General features: G+C 55.6%; 1 protein-coding gene across 1 annotated transcript; it reads left to right on the forward strand.

The window, feature by feature from the left end:
• The first annotated feature begins 2,700 nt into the window (after positions 1-2,700).
• On the forward strand, positions 2,701-25,811 carry UAP1L1 (UDP-N-acetylglucosamine pyrophosphorylase 1 like 1). Its single transcript, XM_054174259.1, has 9 exons — positions 2,701-3,051; positions 13,539-13,743; positions 15,134-15,309; positions 17,737-17,909; positions 19,017-19,210; positions 20,278-20,418; positions 21,728-21,913; positions 22,618-22,684; positions 25,302-25,811. The coding sequence occupies exons 1-9, from the start codon at positions 2,757-2,759 to the stop codon at positions 25,386-25,388; spliced, it is 1,524 nt and encodes a 507-aa protein (XP_054030234.1). The 5' UTR covers positions 2,701-2,756; the 3' UTR covers positions 25,389-25,811.

Below are 25,811 nucleotides of genomic sequence, written 5' to 3' on the forward strand. Positions count from 1 at the left end.
GGGAGAAAGCAAGGTCTGGTGGGACACTAACTGCATGTCTTTGGGCTCAGAGTGTGCATGATGCTGTGCAGCATGGCACAGACCACCTCTACATATTGAACTGTCAGCTAAACAGTGCCACATCCAAGTGACTTGGTCTCCAGCTAGCTCAGGTTACCAGGCCATGCCCAGGAATTGTTGGTCTGAGCTTGGTTAAAATCAGAATCATAGAATTGTTTAGGCTAGAAAAGACCTTTAAGGCTATTGAGTGAAAACATCCAGATGGCAGGTTCTGGTGCGCTCCATCACTGTCCCGTTCATTAAGTGCAATTGGGGTTAATCCTTTCTCATAGCCCCAAAGATGAGGAGCTGCAGAAAATTGCTTCCAGTGGGCTACCAAAGTGTCAACTCAGAAATGCATCTGTCCCCAGGAAACCTCTGGGCAGAGGCTGAATGTGGTGTGGGGAGTGTGGTCAAGGACATACAGCAGATTTTCTCCTGGGGAAGGACTATCTGGATGAGCTTTCTGGCTCTGAGATGCCATCATGTCATCCATGGGGCCTCCTGAGGACATGCTCTGATTGCTTTGGAGGGGGTCAGGCACCTCCCACAAGGTTGCTTTTCTTTCCTCCAGACTGTTTTTTCCCTCACAGGGCTGTGAGCAGGAAGTGTGGCAGCTGCCTGGTAATCACAAGGGCTAGGAAAAGGGCTCCAGTGGAAGCTTTTAGCAGCTGTCAGCACCGTGGTGGTTTTGTTTGCTTGCTCTGTGATGTGCCTGGGGCTGCTGAGCAAGGATTTGTGTTGGTGAGAAATGTCAGTCACTGTGTCTGGTCTCACCCCTCCCTACCTCTCCAGCTGAAGAGATCTCAGCATAAGTCTAAACATAGGAGTTGAAGGGTAAGAGATGCTGTAACGGTCACCCCACAGCCAGAAACCACTGCAAGCACCCTAAAACTGCATTTCTTTAGGCAACGTTTTGGTGGATACTTGAGGCCTGAAGCAAGGCCCTAAAGACAAGAAGCTCTAATTCTCTCCTGATAGCATATGTCACCCTCATAGATCAGTGTTTGCCATCTGTCTGCTTTCAGCAGCTTTTTGAATGTGGAATTTCCTGTTCCACTTGCCCCTTTGTGCCTCCTTTGGCTCAAATATTCCTCCTCTTCCTGCTGTCTCAGGCTGCCCTGCCCAGTATATCTGATCCAACCTGCCGCTGTTTGCATTGCTTTACTGAAGAGAAATTCTACCCACAGGAGTGCAATGAATGGATTGTGGGACCTGCCCAGGGCACTCTGAGCGGCAGGACGAGCCTGTCGTGGCGGGTGGCTGGATGTGGGGGGGTGGGAGCATCTGCAGCAGCAGCATGGTTTGCTGCGGTTCTTGGAGAGCCAGGATCTGTGAGATCCCACATCTAGTGCTGGGTGAGGTGAGGGCTGTACAGGCTCTGCAGGAAAAGGCAGGGCTGGATTTTCAAGTTGAATCTGACACAACTTTTCCTGATGGGTAAGGGTACATGGTCATGCAGGCACCTCGTGTGGAAGGACCTGCAGGCAGGCCAAGAACGCAACCACAGCAGCAGCTTTCATGTAAATGGGAGCAGAACAAGGCTGTGAACCCCCAAGCCTCCACCTAAGCAGGAGCTGTGTGACGTGACAGGAGACACAGCACAAAACAGAAACTTTGACAATTATCAGGAATTCTCCTTGACCTGATTGCCACATGCAGATAGGGCCCAGCTACCCTGGCTCCAGTCACCTGTGGAGAGGTGGCTGTGTCTGTGTACATCTGTTTGTCTGTCTGTCTTCATGTTTTCTTTTGCCCAGCTGGGCTCTGACTGCAGGCAGGATGCCACAGAGACAGACTGGTGGCTGGGATGGAGAGCTGTGCCTGCCAGGCTGCCCGGTGGCAGCAGTGGACTGATTATACTGGGGGCACAAGGGTGGGAGTGCAGGACATTGCACTGTCCCCTCTCCTGTCAGCCTGTGACCCCAGCGTGGGCTGCAGAGGAACCTGTCTTGCTGTGTGACTTCTGACACACAGAATCACAGAAACATTCTGTTTGGAAAAGACCCTCAGGATCACCAGGTCCAACCAGTAGTCCTGCTCTGCAAGGTTCACTCCTAAACCATATCCCCAAGCACCGCATCCTAACGACCTTCAAACACATCCAGCGCTGGTGACTCAGGCACCTCCCTGGGCAGTCTGTGCCAGTGTCTGGCCGCTCATTCTGTAAAAAACATGTTCCTAGTGACACCTCATGAGCAGCCCAGGCTCGGCCTTTGAGCTTCTGGATACACCTGCAAGCGCAGGTGCAGCAAGGGGGACGAGGCTTTCCCAGGTACAAAGGTCCCAGCACCAACACCCTCGGGTGGGACTGAAGGTGCCCAGCCCGGTGCCGGCTTGCTGCACTCAGGCGAGGCTGCGGGCTGTGAATTAGACCATGGGGGAAACGCTGTGCTGGCCGGAGGCAGCCTGCCTCTGGGCAGGGAACCGGGCGGGCTCCGAGCTGGGACGCAGCAGCGGCAGAGGACGGTAGAGCTGCACAGGCCCCGGGAAGCAGCCGATCTCGGGCAGTCCGCGCTGGCCGGGCAGCTCCAGGACGGCGAGCGCGGCCGAGCAGGGCCGGACGGGACCGAGCAGGGCCGCACGGGACCGAGCAGGGCCGCACGGGACCTCCCTGCAGCTCCGCCCCCGCCGCACCCGCGAGGGGCGGGGGAGCTGCTCCGGGGCCCTGCCCAGCCCGTTGCCCGCGGCGGGCAGAGGCCGGGGGCAGCAGCGCCATGGGGCCGCCTGAGGAGGAGGAGGAGGAGGTGCGGGCGCGGCTGGCGCGGTGCGGGCAGAGCCACCTGCTGCGCTTCTGGGCCGAGCTGAGCCCGGCGCAGCGCGGGGCGCTGCTGGCCGCGGTGCCGCCGGGCCTGGGCGAGCACTGCCGGCTGGCGGCGGCGGCCGGCGCCCGGGCCTGCCAGGGGGGCCCGCCGGAGCGCCTGGATGGCCGGATGGAGCCGCTTCCCGCACGGGTGCTGGGCAGCGCCCGCCGCAGCGGCCCCGCCGCGTTGGAGCACTGGGAGGCGGAAGGTGAGCGGGGCGCGGGGCCGGGCTCCGGCCGTCGGTGCCCGCTGCGGCCATCGCCCTTCCTCCCGGCGGGACGAGAGCTGGGCCGGGGGGCAGGGCTGCCGGCCTCTCCCCGGTCGGCCCCAGAAATGCTGAGGCTTGTCCTACGAACCCGCCGGGGCCGCCTTAAACCCGGCGGAGCGCGGCCTGACGCCGGCCGGGACGGGCTGGCTCCGGCCCTGGCTCCGGTGCGGGATGCTAGAGGCTGGCGCGTCCCCGCGGCGTCCCGCTGAGCCTCGGCCGCTGCGGAGAGCGGCACTGTGCCTGGCAGGCCCTGGGGCGGCGCCGTGCCCAGCCGTGGCGCCTCTAGGGCGTCGTTCAGCGGCAGCTGTTGGGGTGCCGGACGGGGGAGACGAGCGCTGCGGCTGCCCCGCCGGGCCCCGCAGGTAGTCCGGTGCACAGCAGGGACTGCGGAAGCGCTTTGGGGCCTCACCGTCATAGAACGGTTTGGGTTGGAAGGGACCTTTAAAGCCCATCGAGTCCACACCCCGTCCCAGTCAGCAGCGGTATCTGCAACTAGAGCAGGTTGCTCAGAGACCCAAACAAGCTGACTTGGAATGGTTCCAGGGATGGGGCATCTCCCACCTCTCTCCACCGCCTGGGCTTAGCTGTTAAACAGAATGGCTGAGACTGGAGAACGTGTGGGCAGCAGGCTATTGAACACCACTCAGCCTTGCAGCCTGCAGGTGAAGGCCCTGGAGAGGGTGGGAGCAGAGGGTCTGCATTTCTGCCGACATGGGCAGCTGCATTGGGCCACATGAGTGGTCCCCCAGACCACTTAAGGATGCGAAGGCAAGTCTCGTTCTAGTGTGGAGGGAGATGAGATCTGGGAGTGGATGGGCAGTGTGGAAGAAGCTCAGGGAAGCCCAGCACCCTTGTTGTTTGGAGCCTGGTAGATGCTAGTGGCTTTCCCAGGTCACCTCACAGACATGTGAAAGATGGGGGTGGTACGGGAGGCGGCGGCTGGGTGTGGGGTGCTGTGCAGGCCCCCCGCCAGGTGTGTATGTCTTGGGTGTCCTGTGCTTTTGCCTAACTGCACACTGTTTACAGAGGTTCAGCTGTGACTCTGGTGCTGTTTACAAAACAGAGCAGCACTGTTAAAAACATTCATCATAGAAAAAGGAAGCCAGAAAAAAGCAGCTGTGGTCAGAGAGACATTTACCTAAATTATGTCAAGCGGCTGCACAGCCCTGACCTAAACTTGCCAGCAAAAAGGTGGGATATGTGGGCAGAGGGCAAAAAATTTCCAAGCAAAATTAAAAATAGAAGTGGCAGGGTCACAGGGGGAGCTTTTCTGCTGTGTCAGACTGCTCATGAGGCTGAGTGGTGGTGGAGGGAGCATGAGGAAACTGGCGACCCAGGCACGTGTGCTTGGTCCCGCCAGGATTTCCACCAGCCCTGCTCACATTGCCAGCTCAGCAGGGGAGGACAGCAACACCCAGCTGGTACCATGATGGCCACCCAGATGTAACTGGTGGGCTTTGGTAGGGGACCTGCTCAGATGTTGGTCACTGTGTCTTGTCTGAAGGTGTCATGGTGAGTGGGAAGGGTGAATGAATCCTTCCTAGAGGCAGGTGGATCTAGGTCAGGGTAGTGCAGTTAAATTAACCATTTTACCAAACCAGGTACGTTGTCTTCTGCCCTGACAGGCCAGGGAGGAGCTGGTGTCTGCCCTGTGCCACTGTCTGCTGCAGGGAAGGGGAGACAGCCTGCATGGTGCTGGCCTCACTGCTGGCAGTGCTGGCAGGAGTCAAAGGTCTGCTGTGTGTGGGACCACTGGCACAGGTCACTTGGCCCTGACATCCAGGAGGCCCCAAGCTAAGGCAGCCCTGGAAGTGTTTCTGAATCTCTGCCAGGAGAGGGACATGCAGTTCTCCTGCTTCCCTTTGATTTGAATTTATGATCCTGTTTAGTGCTGGAGATGGGAATCAGCCCTTGGTGTTGTTTCTGGAAGGAGGGCAATCAGGATCAAGACTTTGTGCTGCTGGACCTGGGCAGTGCAGATGTGGCCATGGGCTTGTGCCCAGGAACGTTTCCCTGGGAGGCTGGCATGGTTGGCACAAGCTTTGCAGAGGTGATGGGCCTCTGAGGGGATGCAGACTCTGAAAGCCTCCAGTGAGCTGCTTGCGGTGTTGGGCTGGAGAAGAGCAGAAGAAGCAGTCCCCACCTGCTGCTCAATGGCCCTGAGGCTGTGCAGCTACCAGCAGCCCTGGCTGTGGGGTCAGGGTCACCCCTGAGCTGAGCTTGTCTGTGCTCTGTCTGCGGGTGTCTGAGTTCCCAGCAGCTGCCTCCTGCAGTGCCCGCTGTGCAGGCTGAAGTGTCACCTCCTCTTTTCCCCTTCCCCCTTTTCTGTAATAAAAAAGAGCAGGCAACCTCAGGCACTTAGCTTTGGGAACATCCAGTAGATTTTGAATAGTTAAAAAATGGAACTCTCCTTGGTTGCTTTTGTGCCTGGGGCAGCAGAACTGAGCTGCTCGAACTTCCTTTCAGATCTCAAAACTCAGACGTAGTGATCGCATTGTTCAGGCAGCTCTAGGGATGATATTGATCAATATATCAATTATACCAATGAATCAATATATCAGTGATACAAATCAAGGTCAGACACTTTTACAGCCTTGAAATATGTTATGAATAAAATCTGAGTCTTGGGCCTGGGCCACAGCGCAGCGCTCTGCCTGTCCCAGGCTTCAGTGAACTGTTGTAGTTTTCTGACTGCTCTGCAGAATTCAGGATTTGGGTTTTTTGTCCTTATTTTCTTATTATCAGCTGACTGCTGTTGTAATCAGGCTGATGTGCCTGTTCAGCAGAAGAATTCAGTCTGTTCTTGCAGTGCAATCTCTTCTTCCTGCAACATCTATTTTTGGTTCTTTCTTTCTGTACAGAGCAAGACTTAACATTGGTGGTTTCTAACAGCCAGCATCTTCCCTTTCTGTGCTTGCTTGAGCTGTTATGTATTCCAAATGCTGCAGAAAAGAAGGTGGAGTAGACACCAGTGGTGTTCCCCAGGGCTCAGCACTGTCCTCTTTAATGTCTTTATCAATGATCTGACTGAGGGCATTGAGGCTCCCTCAGTCAGTTTGCAGGTGGCACCAAGCTGGGTGGCTGTGTCCATCTGCTGGAGGATAGGGAAGCTTCACAGCAGGGTCTGGGCAGGTGAGAGCCATGGGCCAAGGCTCACTGGGTGAAGTTCAACCAGGCCAAGGGCCAGGGTCTGCACCTGGATCACAACAACCCCATGGGGAGCTACAGACTTGGAGATGTGTGGTTGGAAAGCTGCAGCTGGGAGAGGGCCCTGGGGGTGCTGGTTGGCAGTCACTGAGCAGGAGCCAGCAGTGCCCAGGGGCCAAGAAAGCCAAAGGCCTCCTGGCTTGGGTCAGAAGCAGGGTGGGCAGCAGGGCCAGGAGGTGACCATCCCCCTGTGCTCAGCACTGTGTTTTGAGGCCACCCCTGGAGGGCTGTGCTCAGCTCTGGGCCCTCCCTGCAGGAAGGATCCTGAGGGGCTGGAGCCTGTCCAGAGCAGGGCAGCCAGGCTGGAGAAGGGCCTGGAGCCCCTGGGCTAGAGGAGGGCTGAGGGAGCTGGGGGTGTTGAGGCTGGAGAAGAGGAGGCTGAGGGAGACCTCACTGCTCTCTGCAGCTCCCTGAAGGGAGGTTGGAGTGAGGAGGGGGCAGCCTCTGCTCCTTGGTGCCAAGGGCCAGGAGCAGAGGCAATCATAGAATCAATAAGGTTGGAAAAGACCACAAAGATCATCAAGTCCAACCTGTCACCCAAGACCTCATGACTACTAAAATGGTTCCAAGCTGCAGCAGGGGAGGCTCAGGCTGGAGCTCAGGAAAGACTTCTGCCCTGGGAAGGGATCTCAGCCATTGGCAGAGGCTGCCCAGGGCAGTGCTGCAGTGCCCATCCCTGGGGGTGTTAGAGTAGCTGGGGAACTGGTGCTTAGGGACATGGTTTGGTGCTGAGCCTGCAGTGCTGGGTGGGGGGTTGGATTGGAAGAGCCTGGAGGCCTCTTCCAGCTGGGTGTTTTCTGTCATTCTGTGACTTACAAACATCTCCACTTTTTGCAGCAAGGTCTGATCTTTAGTTGTGGACATTTGTGGTTTACAGTTGGGAAGTCAGAGCAGGCCTGCTTACTTGTTTGACCATGTTTGTTTTCCTGGTGACCCAAGAGCAGAAACTTGGAAAACCTCTGCAGTAGTTGCAGGGTTGCACTGTCAATACTGGGAGTGTTGTAAATGATGCTCTGTGCTCACTGCTCTCCTGGGAGTATGGCCCTGGCTGCTGGTTTGGAAAGAGGAGGAGGGGATGACATTGTGGGTGGCGCTTCGGGCTTTTGCTCCTCCTGCTTAGGTTAGGTCCATGCAGTGAGAGGCCCTGCTGGGAGGTGGATGTGAGATCAAATCAGCTCTCACCACTGCACAGAAAACTTGTAAGAACTGTCCTGTCCGCTGGGACATCTTTGTTTCAGTGGAGTGATGCCAGCCCTGGAACCCTTGGAGTTGTGGCCAGGGATCACAGCTGCCTGTGCTGGATGCTGTGTCACCAAGTAGGGCCTCCAGGCCTTCCCTCCAGAGTGTTTGCCCCTGTGCTCTGTGTGAGTGACACTCCTTAGTCACAGCCTGTTGCTGTGCACAGACCTCTCACGTGAGGTCAGTGAGATGTGGTCTGATGCATCAGGACCAAGTGTCCGCGGGTGCAGGTCTGGTGGTGCTGTGGCAGGGATGGAGTGGTGCAGGGGAAGATCCCTCTCCTGGTGAGAGTCTGACTGGGTCCACTGGTAAACAAGACCTTAGTTGCACCTCAAAGCAGCTTCATCCAGCTTTGCTTTGAATCAGCCTGAAACCATTCAGCTCAAGCAGTTTCCAGTCTGGGTTGTTTATGGTTTTGAAAATGTTTTCCTTGCCCCTTGGAAACAAAACCATTTGGGAGGGAGAGTCTCACAGGACACTCAGTTTGGATCTGCTTGGTTGGTTGGTTGTTCTTTTTTCCCTCCCAAAATTATTCTGTCTCTGAATTTTACTTTTTCCATGGGGACATTGTGGGTCAGGTTGGGTGGAAGGAGCCTGCCAGCCTGGCAGGATGCTGCCCTGCTCTCCCTGCCTCAGCCCCTGTGATGAAAAGGTTATTAAATTTATGAATATGAAATATGAATTATGAAAATAGTAGTTTTATTAAGTATAACAATTATTAATAACCAATGAATCACTCACTTACATCCACGTTCTAGTGCACGTTCGTGAAGTAAGTGCCTTAGTGTTACATTAGCACTTAGCTGAACTGTCCACAGACTATTGCTGTATTTCTATAGCGAAGGGTGCAGCTCCGCCGCTTGGCCACCAGATGGCGACTCGGCGGGACGCGGGCGGCTCCTGGCTATGTACAGCAGTGTTGTAGTCTCTGCGTCCGCGCTGAACTGAGTGCTGTGGCTGGGAGGCACGTGGGAGATCCTCTGTGGCTGTTGCTTGTAGCAGGGTGGAGGTCCGGCAGCCGACTGGCCCTGGGCTGGTTCCTAGTCGAGTTGGACGGCGGCGTTGGGTTACTGTCTCCTCTCTCCGCAGCAGTGGAGAGGGAATGATGGAACCTGTGCTCAGCGCGGAAGCAGGTTCCCTTCAGGACTCGGTCGGTTCCCTCCAGACAGCAGGGATCGGTCCTGGTTGGACACGGCAGCAGGCAGGGCTGCGGGGCCGGCCGGCTACGGCGATTCCCGGGGCTGATGTAAACAGCCTCGGGCAGAGAATGCGGCTGCCTTAGGCGGCGGCTTCTCGTTTGCTGGGCTTAAAGGAACAGCGGGACTCGGAGTGGTGCCGGGTTCGGTGCAGTATAGGCACGAACAGAGCTTTGGTCTTCCCTGAGGGTCACAGGGCTCAGAGCGGCACAGGTGGCGGCTCCTCTCCCGCTACGGCGGGGCTAGGCGTATGGGGACTCGGTCTCGATCAGGTCCCTTCTCCCCGGCAGCTGGGCAGGTCTTACCCTCGGGGGCTGGTCCAGTCCTGCGGGGGCACGGTGGGCTCTCCCGGTCGGTACGACTGGCTGTGGCGACGCTGGGCTCCTCGGGCTCAGCGAAGGTCCTCCTCTGTGGAGATGATCCTCCAACTGCTTCTCACGATGCAGAGGCTTTCAGTATGGTGCATGTGTAACAGAAGCTAACAACAATCAGCTCAACGGCAGAGGCTGCGGCTCGAGAGTTACTCTCTCGAGCAAGCACAGAGACAAAGTGAAAGAGAGGGCAACTTGTTTACCAGCCAGGGTGATACTTATAGATCCCTCCAGGCTGGGTTTGCCCAGTGGGCAACTGGCTCCAGCCAGCGTGAAGCTAGAATGATGCCACCCTTGGTGTTTGCACCAGCACTGCCTGCTCTGGGTGCCTGCTGGCCTGCCTAATGCCTTGGCTTTTGTCTTCCTCCTGAAGGAGGGGGAGCTTGTCCACATGCTGGGACAAGATCCAATATCTGGGCATAATGTGCCTTCACCACAGCCCTGCGGTGAGGCCAGGCTGGGGCAAGGGTGAGCACCGCTGAGTGCTTGGCTGCATGGCATAGGAGGTGCTGTGGTGAGCTGGGTGATGGCTGTGCTGCAGCTGCAGCAGGACCCAAACCAGAGCTGGGTGATGGCTGTGCTGCAGCTGCAGCAGGACTCAAACCAGAGCTGGGTGATGGCTGTGCTGCAGCTGCAGCAGGACTCAAACCAGAGCTGGGTGATGGCTGTGCTGCAGCTGCAGCAGGACTCAAACCAGAGCTGGGTGATGGCTGTGCTGCAGCTGCAGCAGGACCCAAACCAGAGCTGGGTGATGGCTGTGCTGCAGCTGCAGCAGGACTCAAACCAGAGCTGGGTGATGGCTGTGCTGCAGCTGCAGCAGGACCCAAACCAGAGCTGGGTGATGGCTGTGCTGCAGCTGCAGCAGGACTCAAACCAGAGCTGGGTGATGGCTGTGCTGCAGCTGCAGCAGGACTCAAACCAGAGCTGGGTGATGGCTGTGCTGCAGCTGCAGCAGGACTCAAACCAGAGCTGGGTGATGGCTGTGCTGCAGCTGCAGCAGGACCCAAACCAGAGCTGGGTGATGGCTGTGCTGCAGCTGCAGCAGGACTCAAACCAGAGCTGGGTGATGGCTGTGCTGCAGCTGCAGCAGGACTCAAACCAGAGCTGGGTGATGGCTGTGCTGCAGCTGCAGCAGGACCCAAACCAGAGCTGGGTGATGGCTGTGCTGCAGCTGCAGCAGGACTCAAACCAGAGCTGGGTGATGGCTGTGCTGCAGCTGCAGCAGGACTCAAACCAGAGCTGGGTGATGGCTGTGCTGCAGCTGCAGCAGGACTCAAACCAGAGCTGGGTGATGGCTGTGCTGCAGCTGCAGCAGGACTCAAACCAGAGCTGGGTGATGGCTGTGCTGCAGCTGCAGCAGGACTCAAACCAGAGCTGGGTGATGGCTGTGCTGCAGCTGCAGCAGGACTCAGAGCCTCACTCTGCCTGGTGTGGTTGTGAGTGGGATGTTGGCACTTTGATTTCACTCCCCACATGCCTTAACCCTTAACTTCAGTCTGAAGCTGTTCACTTCTTCAGAGAGCTTCAGGGCTGCTGTTGTGGGGCGCTGCTGGTGGTTTGGGTGCTGGAAGAAGGTTCTGTGTTTCTTTTCATGTGCTGCTCTCCTGACCCTCCTGAGTGGTGCCATAGGGCACTGGGGTGGCACAATTGGTGCAACTGTGAACAAGCAAAGTATTTGCTTGTGTCCTGAGGAGCTGGAGCCAGCTGGATGATGTCTGTCTGTGTCACTGTCTTAGCTCAGTAGGGTGTCCTCACTGGGCTTGCTGGCCCTGACCCCTCCACTGGCCTGTGGCTCCCACTCTGTCCTGCTGCTGTTGCCCCGGGGCATGGCTGCAGGCAGCTGCAGTGGTGGGGCTGATCGTGGTGGCAGTGTGGACTCAAGGGCCAGCTGGAGGCTGAGCACTCCTGGCCAGGCTGGTACTTAGCTGGCTTCAGGTTGCTGATTGTGTGAGGAGGAGAGAGGATGGGAGAGGGGCTCACAAGAAAGGTGTTCCCCAGGGCTGTGTGGTGGCCACAAGCCAGGCTGGTGTGCAAAGTGTAGGTCTTGCCTGGTGCCTCTGTGCCAGGTCCCTCTAAGGGGATAGCTGCCACTGGGAGGCCAGGAGTGGCCTGGTCCTTCCATTCTCCTGTGATGCTGCCATGTGCTGGCAAGCAGCCTGCTGAGCCCATGGTGGCAACCCATGTGCCAAGGACTGGAGCAGGTGATGGTGTAATGGTGATGGCCTTGGTACCTTCAGTCCCTGCTCCAAGACTTCTGTGGTGGGAAGTGCTGTGGAGGCTGAAAGGAGCTGTGAATTGCTTGTGGTTTGGTGCACAGAATTCTGTTTGCATGGCCCTGCAGCTCACCCAGTGCTGCCAGCTGTGCCTTTACATTTTAGGTTTAAACCCATTCAAGCTTTCCCCTCTAGCCAAGGACCTCCTGAAACTTGGAAATGCCAAGACTTGCACCTTCAGCACAGGTTTCTCTCTGGAGGGCTCTCCTTGTCCCGTTTAGAATGGAATGGTGGACTGCAGACCTCCAGAGGTGGCTTCCAACTAAGACTTCTGTGGCCTTGGGAGCTCCAGGGCTTGTTCTGGAGCAGGGCAGTGGCGGTGCTGTATGCCCAGGTTCCCTGGGGTGCCTGAGCAGCCTTGTCAGAAAGGATCCATTGAGGCAGAAACCCTGACACTGCTGTGCTGGGGCTGGGGAGGCCAGGAGGGTCACCACAGTGCCATGAGTAGCTTATGTCTGGGTTTACTGCTGAAATCTGAACTTTGAACAGAATGAAACCCAAGCACTTGGTGTTTTCCCTTTGTTGCTCATTTAAACTGCCAGGTATTTCAATAGGCACAAAAGCAATCTGCTTTCCTTCTCATTCAATATCTTTGCTTTGTCGTCTTGAAGGTTGGGGTGAAGCATGGGCTGGCTTGGGCCACAAGGAACAGTGACAGGCATGGTGACCTGTGGTAGACATCCTGCATTAGGCTGCAAAAGGCTCAGGTAGCTACTGTGCAGCAGCAGAGCTGGGACTTCTGACCTGGGTGTTCCCAGAGCTCACTGCATTCTTGGAGGAGCACAGAGTGTTCCCTAAGGAAATGTCTTTGTCAGGGTTGTCAAGTCTCAGTGTCATGCTGGCTTGAGAGAAGGCAGGGGGTGGGTGAAGTGGGTGTTCATTCCATGGTCTGGGACTGTCCCAGGTTCTGGACTGTCCTGGTTTATTAGGAGAAATTGGAGTATTTTGAATTAGAGTCCATAAGTCACTTGTGTATATGTTCTATCTTATTATAGTGTGTATTTATTAGTTGAGTTGTATGTAACTGGACTGTGGGAATTGCATCTTCTGCAGGCTTAGCTGTGCTGTTCTGGCTGCAGCCAAACAGCAGCTGGAGCAGCAGGGTGACTGGTTGAGTAAGGCAGATGCACACAAAGGCACAGAATGTCAGGGGCTGGAAGAGACCTTGAAAACTCATCCAGTCCAAGCCCCTGCCAGAGCAGGGCACCCAGGGCAGCTCACACAGGAGCACAGCCAGGCAGGTGCTGAATGTCTCCAGAGCAGACTCCACAACCTCTCTGGGCAGCCTGCTCCAGGCTCCAGCACCCTCCCAGGGACAAAGTTTCCCCTCCTGTTCCCCTGGCAGCTGCTCTGCTCCAGCTGGCACCCAGTGCCCCTTGTGCTGTGCTTGGCCAGCCCTGAGCAGAGCCTGGCCCCAGCCCTGCACATCTTTATCCCAGCACTGAGGGCAGCCCTCAGGCTGCTCTGCTGCCAGCCCCAAGCCCCAGCTGCCTCAGGCTGTGCTCACAGGGAGATGTTCCACTGCCTGCAGCAGCTCTGTGCTTCTGTGCTGGACACTCTCAAGCAGTTCCCTGAGGTCTTTCTTGAGCTGAGGGGCCCAACCATTAGTGGTCATTCAGAAGTGCCCATACTGACACTGAAGATGAGGTGATTTCACTTCTTTGGGGTGTAGAAAATAAGTGTAGGTGATAAGGGACCTCTGGAGGTCTCTAGTCCAACACCTGTTTGGAACATGCCCAGCCCTAGGTCAGCTCAGCTATGGCTTAATCAAAGTAAGCCTTGAAAACTTCAAGGGGAGGGCACCCCCATCTCTGGATCTTTGCCAGTGCTGCAGCTCCTTCCTAGTAAAGAGTTTTTTATCCTTATGCCCACTTTGAACCTCCTAAGCTGCAGTTCATGGCTGTCTCCTCTTGTCACAGCATCTGCTGCTTTGGGCGAGAAAAGTTTTGCTCCTCAAAGAAGCCAAAGAGGTTTGCCCATGTTGTGTGTGGCTGATCTCTCTGAGCTGGCAGCAGTGGGCACTGAGCAGGCAGCTTGTGGCTGTTGCCTGAGCTCTGGCAGAAGGGCTCGGAGGGAGAGCAGGGGGTTGGTGTTTGCTGTTGTGGCTGTCAGGCTCCCTTGGGGTTCTCTCTCCTGTTCAGGTTTGCATCAGATCTCACAGAACAAGGTGGCAGTGCTGCTCCTGGCTGGAGGACAAGGAACTCGCTTGGGAGTGAGCTACCCCAAGGGCATGTACGACGTGGGGCTGCCCAGCGGCAAGAGCTTGTACCAGCTCCAGGCAGAGAGGATCCGCAGGGTGGAGCAGCTGGCTGGCCAGAGACACCACTGCCGCTGTGCCGTCCCCTGGTAGGTGCCCAGAGCCTCTCTGCATTGCACCCTTGCCTGTGCTGGCTCCTAATGCGCTTTGCCAGGTGCTGTGCACGCCTGGCTGTGTCGTGAGCCAGCGGCTGGAGGAGGCTGCTCGGGGACGGCGGGGCTGGGGCCGCAGGCCTGGGGCACTGAGCGCTGCCTGCTGCTGCCACGGCTGCTCCGGGCTGGCTTTGCAGGCACAGGCCCCGAGGACTCCATCAACAGCACTTCCAGTGCATGGTTCAGATGCTCTGCTGGAGGTTCTACCTCCCTGGGCTTGTGGTAGGTCAGGGAAAGGGTAATTGGTATAACCACAAAGAAAAGTCCTCCAAAAGCTCAAGGGGGCAGGCAGTTTGTCCCAGGGTATTGCAATCTGTTATCCATTTCCTTGTGTTCCTCTCTTTGAGGAAGTGCACAGCCAGGTGTTGCTCTCTGCACTCAGTGTTCCCTGCCCTGTGGGGCAGAGGCTCTCTGCTGGTCTTGGCTGCCAGGCCATTTCCAGCTGCACCCCAGGGCCTGCAGAAGCCTGCAGCAGGCCTGCTCTAGGAGCTGGGGGGGCAGCTTTGGCCTGCTCTTGGGCCTGCTAAGGCTGAGGGGGGTGGAGGGAAGGCTCTGGAAGGTTTTGGCCTGGTGGGCTGTGGTGGTTTGAGCCTTAACTGGGGCTTAAAAGCTCAGATGGGGGCAAGGCTGAGAATTCTTCCCCTGTTTCCCTCCTCCTCTTCCCCAGTAGAGAGAGAGAAAAAAAGGGAGGGGAGCAAATCCACCAAGAAATAATCTGGGTTCAGCTTGGGAGTAGAGAGGCAAAAGAATTTTCCTTTAAACAGTGTATATATTTATGTGACAGTGACAGGCAGGGTTCACAGGGGTAAGGAGCAAGGATGGATGGGAGAAGGAAAAGGAAAAGACCCTGAGATCCAGAACCAGTCCTTTGCAAAGTGTGGAAGCAGCAGGAAGAGAGCAGTGGCTGCAATGTCCTCCCTCTTATACCCCTGCTGGACGAGGAGAGGGGATAGTGCAACAGACCAAGTCAGTCTCCCAGGGGAGGAAACACCCTCCAGGGAGGGAAAAAAAACCTCTCCCGAGCCCTCCCCCCCCGTTTTTCCCCAGGATGGGTGCAGCCCACCACAAGGGCCCAGGGGAGGGACTGAGCCTAGCTGTGAACCCTCTCACCTGAATGCCTTTTGTGTAGATTTGTGAGTGGAATTTCCACTTAAACACCCAGTCAGTGTGGAGCATGTTTTATTTTGCTCCTAGGGAAGGAGTAAGATCCCTTTTGTGTCCTTTTGCCCTGGCTCAAAGTCCCTGGGGTTCCTTCCTTTTTGGTCCCTCTGGAGGGTTTGTCTGTTGTGCTGTCCCTGCTCACTGCTCAGCTCCCTTTCCTGCCTAGGTACATCATGACCAGCGAGTTCACCCTGGGGCCCACGGAAGAGTTCTTTGTGGAGCATGACTACTTCCACCTGGAGAGGGCCAACGTGGTCATGTTTGAACAGAGGATGCTGCCTGCTGTCTCCTTTGATGGGAAGGCCATCCTGGAGGAGAAGGGGAAACTTGCCATGGCCCCAGGTACCCTGCTGTCTCCTCTTGCAGTGGTGTTGGTGATTGCTGCTGGCCATCAGCCAGGGAGCAGTCTCTGGAGGGCAGTGTTCATGCTGCTGAGGAGCAGGGGAGGGTTCAGCTGGGTGCTGCAATCAGGACTGTAGCAACCTCTCTGTAGTTCATGCTTGAGATGTGTCCCCATCTCCAAGGCCATCAGGTCCAACCATTAACTTAACCCTGTCAAGTCCATCCCTGAACCATGTCCCTAAGTGTCACATCTGCCCATTTTTGAACACTTGTAGCAATGGTTCCACCACTCCCCTGGGCAGTCTGTTCTTTCACTGGAGACATTTTTCCCTTATGTCCAACCTAAACCTCCCCTGGCACAGCTTGAGGCCAATTCCTCTCATCCTGTTGCTTGTTACCTGTGAGAAGAGACCAACCCTCACCTTGCTCCAACATCCTTTCAGGTAGCTGTCGAGAGAGATGAGGTCTTCCTTGAGCCTCCTCCTCTCCAGGATGAACACTCCCAGCTCCCTCAGCAGCTCCTCCCCAGCCCTGTTCTCCAGACCCTTCCCCAGCTTTGTTGCCCTTCTCTGGACCTGCTCCAGCTCTCAGTGTCCTTCCTGGAGTGAGGAGCCCAGCTCTACTCCTGCTGCCCACACCATTGCTGACCCAGGCCAAGCTGCTGGTGGCCTTCTTGGCCACCTGGGTACCCCCTGGCTCAGCTTCAGCTGCTGTTAACCAACACCCCCAGGGCTTTCCCTGCTACCCCAAGCCTGGAGCCTTCCTGGGGTTGTGACCCAAGTGCAGGACCCAGCACTCAGCTTTGTTGAACCTCATCCCACTGGCCTCCACCCATCAATCCAGCCTGGCCAGGTCCCTCTGTAGAGCCTCCCTGCCCTCGGGCAGATCAGTGCTTCCACTCAACTTGATGTCATCTGCAGACTTACTGAGGGTCCCTCAATGCCCTTGTCCAGATCATTGATGAAGATGTTAAACAGAACTGGCCCAGCACTAAGCCCTGGGAAGCACCACTCACAGCCAGTTGCCAGCTGGAGTTGTCTCTGTTCCCCACCACTCTTTGGGCTCATCTGTCCAGCCAGTTTGTCACCCAGGGAGAAGTCCACCTGTCCAAGCCACCAGCAGCCAGTTTCTGCAGGAGGATGGTGTGGGAAATGGTGCTAAAGGCTTTACTAAAGTCCACAGCCTTTCCCTCCTCCATGAGGTGGGTCACCCTGTTGTAGGAGGGGATCAGGTTAATCAAGCAGGACCTGCCCTTCATGAAGCCATGCTGTCCATACCTTGTCCCCTGGTCGTCCTGCCCACGCTGTGTGGTGGCACTCAGGATGATCATCTCCATAGACTTCCCCAGCCTGTAGTTTCCCAGATCCTCCTTTTGACCCTTCCTGTAGGTGGGTGTCACATTTGCTACCTTCCAGTCAGCTGGGCCCTCCCCAGGTAGCCAGGATCAGGAGGGGTGCAGCTGTGCATCGGCAATGCTGTGCCCGAGGTCCCTGCAGTGCTGCCCCCATGGATGAAGCTGCTGGGAGCTGAGCTTCTCTTCGAGGCTGATAGCTGGAAATGAGTCAAGAGGCAGCAAGAAGATAATTCCAAAGTGCTGGCAAAGTTTCCTCTTCTGATCTGGACGTGGTGAGGGAAGGCAGCCAGGTCAGGGCCATGCTGCAGTGGTGGTTCTGAGCTTGCAGGGGTGTCAGAGGAGGAGCAGTGAAGCAGTGAGAGGGTGATCTGTGGGAAGCAGACAGGCAGGGCCTTTTGTGCAGCTGCAGTGCAAGCCTTGAAAAGGCAGGGGGGAGCTGGGGGGGGAGGATAAACAGATTAAGATTTGTTTCAGTCTTTTTCTCCAAGCTGAGTTTTAAATCCTAGAATGGTTTGGGTTGGAAGGGAGCTCCAAAGCTTATCCAGTCCAACCCCCTGCAGGCAGCAGGGACATCTGCAACCAGATAAGGTTGCTCAAAGCTCTGTTGAGCCTGTCCTTGAATGTCTCCAGGGATGGGGCCTTAACCACCTCCCTGGGCAACCTGCTGCAGTGCTCCAGCAGCCTCCTGGGGCAGAACTTGTTCCTAAGTCTGCTTTTGCCCTGGGAGAGAAGAAACGTTGCAGGCTTTCCCCACCCTCTGACAGAGCTTTGCCTTTTGGTGTTTTCCCTCTCAGGATCTTACAAAGCTTCATAAAGTCTTGGGAGGCTTCTCCATGAGGCTGGTCCCCACAGTCCCACTCTGCAGGTGATGGAGCTGGGGTGTGGGGAGGGCCAGGTCTGTGAATGGTATGGCAGAGCTGGAAAAGAAATCTGGTAGCACTTGCTGTGGGCTGGGAAGCACTTCCACTGCTCCTCAGGGAAGTTTGCTTAGCATTTTCAGCTGCTGCTCTCTTATCTGCAAAACCCCTCCCAAGCCACTAAGGAGCCATTCCTGTCCTCCTCTTGCATTGTAGATGGCAATGGGGGCCTGTACCGTGCCTTGGTGGATAATAAGATCTTGGAGGACATGAAGCAGCGTGGGATCCAGTACGTCCATGTGTACTGTGTGGACAATATCCTTGTGAAGATGGCAGACCCAGTCTTCATAGGCTTCTGTGTCTCCAAAGGGGCAGATTGTGGTGCCAAGGTGAGGTGGTGCTGAGGCTGGGCCATTTTCCCATGGGGAGTTAAGGTCTGGTTATGCTTGGAAGCTGCTGGTCAGAGTGAGCTCAGATGGAGCAGGGGGCTCAGGCCTCTGCCCAGCTTTAGAGGAGCTGCTTGCTCAGAACCCTGCTGTGGGTGTTCTCCTCTGTTTCTCCCAGACAATGAACTTCAGTTAGAGCAAGGACTGTAACTGCCCAGGAAGCTACAAGTGGAATTGCTTCCTCTTTATGGCCTTTCTAGAAAGGCACTGGGGCTGTCTGGAAACACTTTTGCACTGGGCTGTGGTGGATGACTTCACCTTGAAGCCTGATGCAGCCATTCCTGATGCCTCAGGGTGGAAGATGGGGAAAGCAAAACCAGCCTGGTTTTCACAGAATCATTCATGTTGGAAAAGACCCCTGGGATCATCAGGTCCAGCCACTGACCCTGCTCTGCAAGGTTCACCAACCATATCCCCAGGCACCACATCTAAATGACCTTTAAACCCCTGCAGGGTTGGTGACTCCCCCACCTCTCTGGGCAGCCTGTGCCAGTGCCTGACCACTCTCTGAGAAGTTTTTCCTCATGTCCAGCCTAAACCTGCCCTGCAGCTTGAGGCCATTCCCTCTTATTCTGTCACTAATGATTTGTGAGAAGAGACCAGCACCAACCTCTCCACAACTTCCTCTCAGGTAGTTTTAGAGAGTGATGAGGTCTCCCCTCAGCCTCCTCTTCCTTAAACCAAGCAGCCCCAGCTGCCTGTTGTTCCTGCAGCTGCAGATGCTCGAGGAGAGATTTCTCTTACTTGATCAGGAGCACTGTTCACACACACAGGGAGCAGAAGGCCAGTAGCTGCAAACAGTTCATGCTGGGTCCCAGTCCTTGATGAGAGAAATGTCCCACAGTAGGCCATCTGAACTGGTGTGTCTCCTGAGCAGAAGTCCTCCAGTACTGGATCGTATTGGTCAAAACCTGCTCCTAGGCTGCCCTGCAGAGCCAGCTCTGCCCTGCTCGTGTTCCTGAGCTCCTGTAGGATTGTTTGTACCTGGGAGTTGGAACAGTGCTGGGATTTTCTTCCTCCTTATCATAACCCTCTGTCCTGTGACTGCAGGTGGTGCAGAAGGCCTACCCCACAGAGCCGGTGGGGGTAGTCTGCAGTGTGGATGGGGTCTACCAGGTGGTGGAGTACAGTGAGATCAGCCCCGAGACAGCGCAGCAGCAGGGCCCTGATGGGGCACTGATGTACAGCACTGGCAACATCTGCAACCACTTCTTCACAGTTGAGTTCCTGGAGATGGTGGCCCAGTAAGTTCCAGCAGACCAGCTAGGCAGCACCACAGCCCAGAAATGCTTCCAAGAGTGGATGTTCCTATTTCTCACTCTTTAACTTTGGTTATGGGTGTCCCTCGCTCTGCTCTTCATCTGCTCCTTCCTCCAAACAGCTGTTAACCCTTTCTGGCAGCCCCAGCATCTCCTCTGGCCGTACCCCATGAAGATGTTGCATGCTTTGCTGTAGCTCAGGCAACAAAGATACACCAATGCATGACCTTCCTGAGCTTGCAGTGTGGTCAGAGATGCGACCCCACACTGAGGATTTTCAGAGGGAACGTCACCTATGTCCTCGGGACAGCAGAGGACAGGCTTTGCACCTTGGTGTTGGGAGGTGGGCATGTGATGCTGGGCATTGGTGAGCAGCCCTATGACCTTCCTGAAGAGCTTGGCCCAGCCTTGTGTGAGGGATCTGCTCTGCTCCATCGACATCCTGGCAGACAACAATTTGGGTTTTGTGTTTTCCTCTCTGCCTGCAGTTTCAGCTGGGCACTTGGTCCTGCTTCTCCTCTTGCCTTATCAGAGAACCACAGAATGGTCTGGGTTGGAAGGGACCTCTAAAGGACATCTTGTCCAAACCCCTGCAGGCATCAGGGACATCCTCCACTGGATCAGGCTGCCCACAGCCCTTTCCAGCCTCACCTTGAATATCTCCAGGGCTGGAGCCTCAGCCACCTCCCTGGGCAACCTGCTGCAGTGTTCCAGCAGCCTCCTGGGGCAGAACTTGTTTCTCCCATCCAATCTAAATCTGCTCTGCTCTAGTTTGAAGCCATTGCCCCTGGTCCTGTCACTGCAGGCCTTTGCAAACAGTCTCTCTCCATCTTTCCCCTGTCATGCCTCACTGGTGCAGGGAGTGATGCTGGCCAGGCTGCTCTGTCACTGAAGTGTTTCCTGGCCGTGTGTTGGGCCAGTTCAGGGAGAGCAGCACCCACACCATTTGAGGGATGACCCAGACTAGTAATAAGAATCCTGCTTCCCAGGAGTGTACTGCTCTATCCTAGGCAGGCTTGAAGTAACTGAAGTTGTTTCTTCTCCTGTTGCAGTGAATATGAGCCCCAGCTGAGGCCCCACGTGGCCATCAAGAAGGTGCCATACATTGACCAGGAGGGCAACCTGGTGAAGCCGCTGAAGCCCAATGGGATAAAGCTGGAGAAGTTTGTCTTTGATGTGTTCCAGTTCTCTAAGTCAGTGGCAGATATGATTCTGTTCCCCCCACCCCTTCTCCATGTTTGTTGAATGACTGCAGGTGTTTCCAGGCCTTGCCAGGGAGCTTGGTAGAGAGGCTGCTGGGTCTGCACCAAGATCCCACACAGCAGCAGCGCCTCGGGCTCTGCGAGGGGCGGTCGCTGGGCACTCAGCAGCAGCTGGGCTTGCTCTCACTGGGCTCCCAGAGGATGTGCTGCCTGGCTCAGCTTCTGCCAGCCTTGAGAAAGAGAGGGAGGAAGAAACAAGAAGAACTGGAGCACAAAGCCCATGTTTAATACCAGCCTATGACTTACCATGCCCCTCAGGATGGTGGCTGCCATGGCAGCTGCAGCTCTGGTTGTGTTTTGTGTGTCACACCTGGGCTCAGCTCACACCCTGAGCACTCAGGGAACATGGCCAAGTTACTGCTGCTGTGGGAACTGTCTGTGCACTTGCCAAGCTCTAAAGCTGAGCTGAGAGCACTATGTTAGTGCATGCAGGGGTGCCTTGCCTTTAGGGAGTGTGGGACTTTAGCAGAAGTGTCCTTAGAAAACTCTTCTCCATAGTCTCAAATTCAGCAGTAGAGATTCTGCTTAGACATGACAAAAACAGACCTCAGGCAAACATTTACCTTTGCTTGGGGATTTTTCTTCTCAGAAGAGTTCCTTTAGGACAGTGAGCTGAAAGTTTGAATGGATCTGTTTCCTGCCATAAGCTCAGTACAGAAACATGGTACCAAAGGCAAAAAACGGTGTGGTGGGAGCAGTGCCGTGCTCTTGAGTGGTCTCTCCTGCAGGCAGGGACACCTCCTGCTTCTAATAGTCCTCTGAAAGCAGCCTGACAGCTGCTCCTCACCTGTGAAATGCAGAAAGGCACAGAGGCTGCTGTGGGATTTTGTTAATTTGCATTCCCATTTCTGGTGAACAGCTGCACCTATCCTTCAGCACCCCCAGACTGCTTATTGATCCTGGGGAACCTAGGTCCCTGCAGACTGCCAGGGGGAGTGGCCATTCCTGGGAGCTGTGGTGCTCTGGAGACTCCATACTTCAGGCATTGCTGCTCTCTCTATCCTGCCCTGCTCTTGGCTGAGGCTTTTGTCCATGAGCCTCCCAGTGCCTGCAGAGGTTTCTGTGGGATCTCTATGGAGCTGCTGCCTTTGCTCAGCCCTGCAGGGCCTTGCGGCTTCCTTTTGTTCCCACAGAGACCGCACGTCGCTGCTCCCCTGAGCCTTGCCTCACAGAAGCTGTTGTTACATCAGGAGGGTCTGATGGTTGTTGTCTGTCATTCTCTTCTCCCCTTTGCTGGTAGGAATTTTGTGGCATTTGAAGTTGTGAGAGAAGAGGAATTCTCCCCACTGAAGAATGCAGAGACAGCTGACAAGGACACTGCTGCCACTGCCCGGCAGGCACTGCTGGCCCAGCACTACCGCTGGGCTCTCAAGGCTGGGGCCAGGTTTCTGGATGAGAAGGGCTGCAGGATACCAGAGAAACTCAGGTATGGGCCTCTGTGACCATCTCCACAGCCTCTCTGCCTGTGGCTGCCCAGCCATGTCAGCTAGCTGCTAGCATGTGCTGAGCTCTACCAAACCAGGCATTAGTTTGCTTACAGGGGTACTGGGCAGGAGTTTCCTTCAGTTGATCTCTTCTGGTCTTCTCCAGCTCCTGCTGCCTTCCTGACTGGGAGTGCACAGTGCTGTGGCACTCTGGCAGAGATTCCTGCCCTTGGGGTCATGTACAGCAGCTTGTTAGGCAAGGGGCAGCCTTTTCCATCCTTCTGGATTTAAGCAGCCCAAGGAATTGTAATTTGTAGTCCTCACCAGCTCTTCTGAGTGTGGCCTCTGTGCCTAAAGCCCAGCAAGACCCTCAGGAGGCCTTAAGGATCAATCGTTAGAGCAATTAGCAGTTCAGATCCTTCCTGCAGACGTTGAGTGGGAAGCTGCTTTTACTCCATGGGGCTGTTACTTCCTCAGCTTCTCCTTTAACAACCCCCAGGCTGTGGATTCTGTTTGGGCAGCATCTCTCTGACAGGGAGATGTGATGAGAGACCTTTGGGGCCAGCTGATTGCCTTTGGCTTTTCACACTTTGTTTTCCTACGATGCCTGCTGCATGTGCATGTAACAAATGTCTTCTGTGCTGTCAAGGCAGAGGCACTGTTCTTGCAGCACAGCAAGAAGCTCATCCTGTGTTCTCTTCTCCAGTCTCTCGGGAGCTGAAGATCCTCCAGCTGTTTGTGAGATTTCTCCATTAGTGTCTTACTTTGGAGAGGTGAGAAGAACTGTTTGCAGCAGACAGCTCTGCATCTGATTTCCCTCCAAACCCAGGGGGTTTCATAGAATCCCAGGATGGCTCAGGTTGGGAGGGACTTCAGAGCTCACCTATTCCAGCCTCCTGCCATGGGCCAGGACACCTCTCAACTAGACTTGGTTGACCAAGGACTCATCCAACCTGCCTGTGAACACCCCCAGGGAGGAGGCAGCCACAACCTCCCTGGGCAGTCTCTTCCAGAGTCTCTCCACCCTGTACTGTTTCTTAGTCTGAGCTTGCTGGGAGATGAGAGGGCAAGGGAATAGGACTTTGTGTCCCATTGGTAGCTGCATTGAGGTTTACTCTTCAGCAGTTTGTTCCCTCTGGTTTAGCCATCTGTAAAAGGAGCTCTGCAAGGAGGCTGCACAAGCTCAGCAGAGGTCAGAAGTACTTTGAGGTGTTCTGAATGAACAGTGCAGAGTATTCCAGTGACAGAGTCCAGGGAGCCACTGTGAGTGAATCCTGACTGAGAGGGGGGGATCTGTGCAATGGCTTTAGAGAAAGCAGATCTGAGATTTCTCAGGTTTGTCCCTCTGAAAATGGAATCACAGGCTCCTTAAGGTTGGAAAAGACCTCTAAGATCATCAAGTCCAACTTTCTACCCAAGGCCACCATAGTCACTGAACCGTGTCCTGAAGTGCCTCATCTGCTCATTTCTTGAACGCCTCTGGGGAGGAGGACTCCACCACCTCCCTGGGCAGCCTGTGCCAGTGCCTGACCACCCTTGCAGCAAAGAATAGTTTCCTAATCTACAACCTAAACCTCTCCTAGCACAGCCTGAGGCTGTTTCCTCTTGCCCAGTTGTTACTTGGGAGAAGAGACCAACAACCATCTGGCTCCAAGCTCCTCTCAGGGAGCTGTGGAGAGCAATGAGGTCTTCTCTCAGCCTCCTCCAGGCTCAACACCCCCAGCTTCCTCAGCTGCTCCTCCCCAGCCCTATTCTCCAGACCCTTCCCCAGCTTTGTTGCCCTTCCCTGGACCTGCTCCAGCCTCTCAGTGTCCTTCTTGGAGTGAGGGGCCCAGAACTGAACCCAAGATTGGAGTTGTGGCATCCCCAGTGCAGTACAGGAGGCCACTCCCTGCCTGTTTCTGATGAAGGCCTTCTTGGTCCTGGGAAAGCTGCTTCCAGTTAGCAAGGAGAAAAGGAGCTTCCCTGTGTGGGACACACAGGGTGAGGAACAGTGGCCTGCAGGTGGGCACTGTGGGGGAGGGCATTCATAAAACTTCCCAGCTGGGTTTCTGCATGCAGGGGGAGAACTTGCTGCAGCCAGTGCACTGAGAACAGAGTCAAAGCAAGGCCACTGAAGCTGCTTTCTGTTTGCTAGGATCAGTGTGAGTTAAGGACACCCCTTGCTGTGCCTGCTTCTCTGGGGAGCTGTGATCAGCAGCCCAGAGTCCAGCTGGAAGCCTGTGGCCAGTGATGTGTCCCAGGGGTCAGTACTGGGTCCAGTTTTGTCCAATATCTTCATCAATGACCTGGATGAGGGCACAGAGTGGAGCTTCAGCAAGTTCACTGATGATACCAAACTGGGGGTGGGTGGCTGACACCCCACAGGCTATGCTGCCAGGCTCATGCCAGGAGATCTGGACAGGCTGAGAGGAGGGCAAAGGGGAACTGTAGGGTCCTGAATCTGGGTAGGCACAACACCAGGCACCAGCACAGACTAGGTGGTGACCAGCTGGAAATCAGCCCCATGGAGAAAGACCTTGGTGTGCTGGTGGAAAGCAAGCTCTGCATGGGACAGCAGTGTGCCCTTGTGGCCAAGAGGGCCAAAGGCATCCTGGGACACATCAAGACAAGTGTGGCCAGCAGGTCTGGGGAGGCTCTCCTGCCTCTCTGCTCTGCCCTGCTGAGACCACACCTGCAATATTGTGTCCATGTTTGGGCTCTCCAGTTCAAGAGAAACAGGAACATGCTGGAGAGAGTCCAACAGAGGCTACCAGGATGCTGAAGGGACTTGAGCATCTCTGCTATGAAGAGAGACTGAGCCCTGGGGCCGTTTAGTCTGGAGAAGAGAAGGCTGAGATGGGACCTGATCAATGTCTATCAATACCTGAGGGGTGGGTGTCAGGAGGAGGGGGCCAGGCTCTGTTTGGTGGTGCCCAGTGACAGGACAAGGGGCAACAGGTACAAGATGGGACACAGGTGATTCTACCTCAACATGAGGTGAGGGTGCTGGAGCCCTGGGGCAGGCTGCCTGGAGAGGTTGTGGAGTCTCTGTCTCTGGAGACTTGTCAAACCCACCTGGCTGTGTTCCTGTGTGAGCTGCCCTGGGTGACCCTGCTCTGTCAGGGGGGTTGGACTGGATGATCTCTGGAGGTCCCTTCCAGCCCCCACCATTCTGTGGTCCATTGTTTTCCTGTCTTTTGGAGCCTCTCCTTCAGGGCCCCAGGCTTGTCACTGAACTGCTTTTCACCTTTGTCTCTGAGGGAACTGTTGCTGTTGCCTGTCCTTGCCATGACCTTTTAAATTCAGGCAGTCAGGTGTGTTTGGGGACATGATGTAGAGGTGAAGCCAGAGCAGGTACTCAGGCTCACGCATTCCCACCCTGACAGTGCTCTTTCCACACCTCCTCAGGGCCTGGAGCCGTACATGAAGAACAAAGATTTCCCTTCTCCCTTTGTTCTGGATGAAAGCAAAATGGAATTGGTAGGAAACTGGTGAAGAGGAAGGAGGGCTTCCCCTCAGCTCAGCTCTCTGTGAGGCCTGGCACTGCTGATGTGCCTGCTCTGAAGTGCCTGAGGAAGCTCTGCAGTGCCAGGGCCCTGCAGCAGCTGTGTTTACTCACAGCCCTGCTCTCCAGCTTTGAGCACTCCCTGTGCAGATTGTGCCTTTCACCTCAGTCTGGTTTGGACACTTGGCTGTGAACAGAGACAAATACTGCAGAGGACCAAACACATTTTGTATTTCGTACTTGCTGTGTAAAAGTCAGGGCCTAAAGAACCAGCTTTGCACTGCAGAGGGTGAAACCTGCTCAGTGCCTTGCAGCTGCCTTGCTTGTGCTGGAGGGGTCAGGGGGTGGTGGTTTGGTTTAAGCTGTGTGCATAGCTCCAGCAGCCTGTTTCTAGTTTAAACAAAAAAGGAGAT

The sequence above is a fragment of the Dryobates pubescens genome, chromosome 29 (genome assembly GCF_014839835.1).
Source record: "Dryobates pubescens isolate bDryPub1 chromosome 29, bDryPub1.pri, whole genome shotgun sequence".
Classification (NCBI taxonomy): Eukaryota; Metazoa; Chordata; class Aves; order Piciformes; family Picidae; genus Dryobates; species Dryobates pubescens.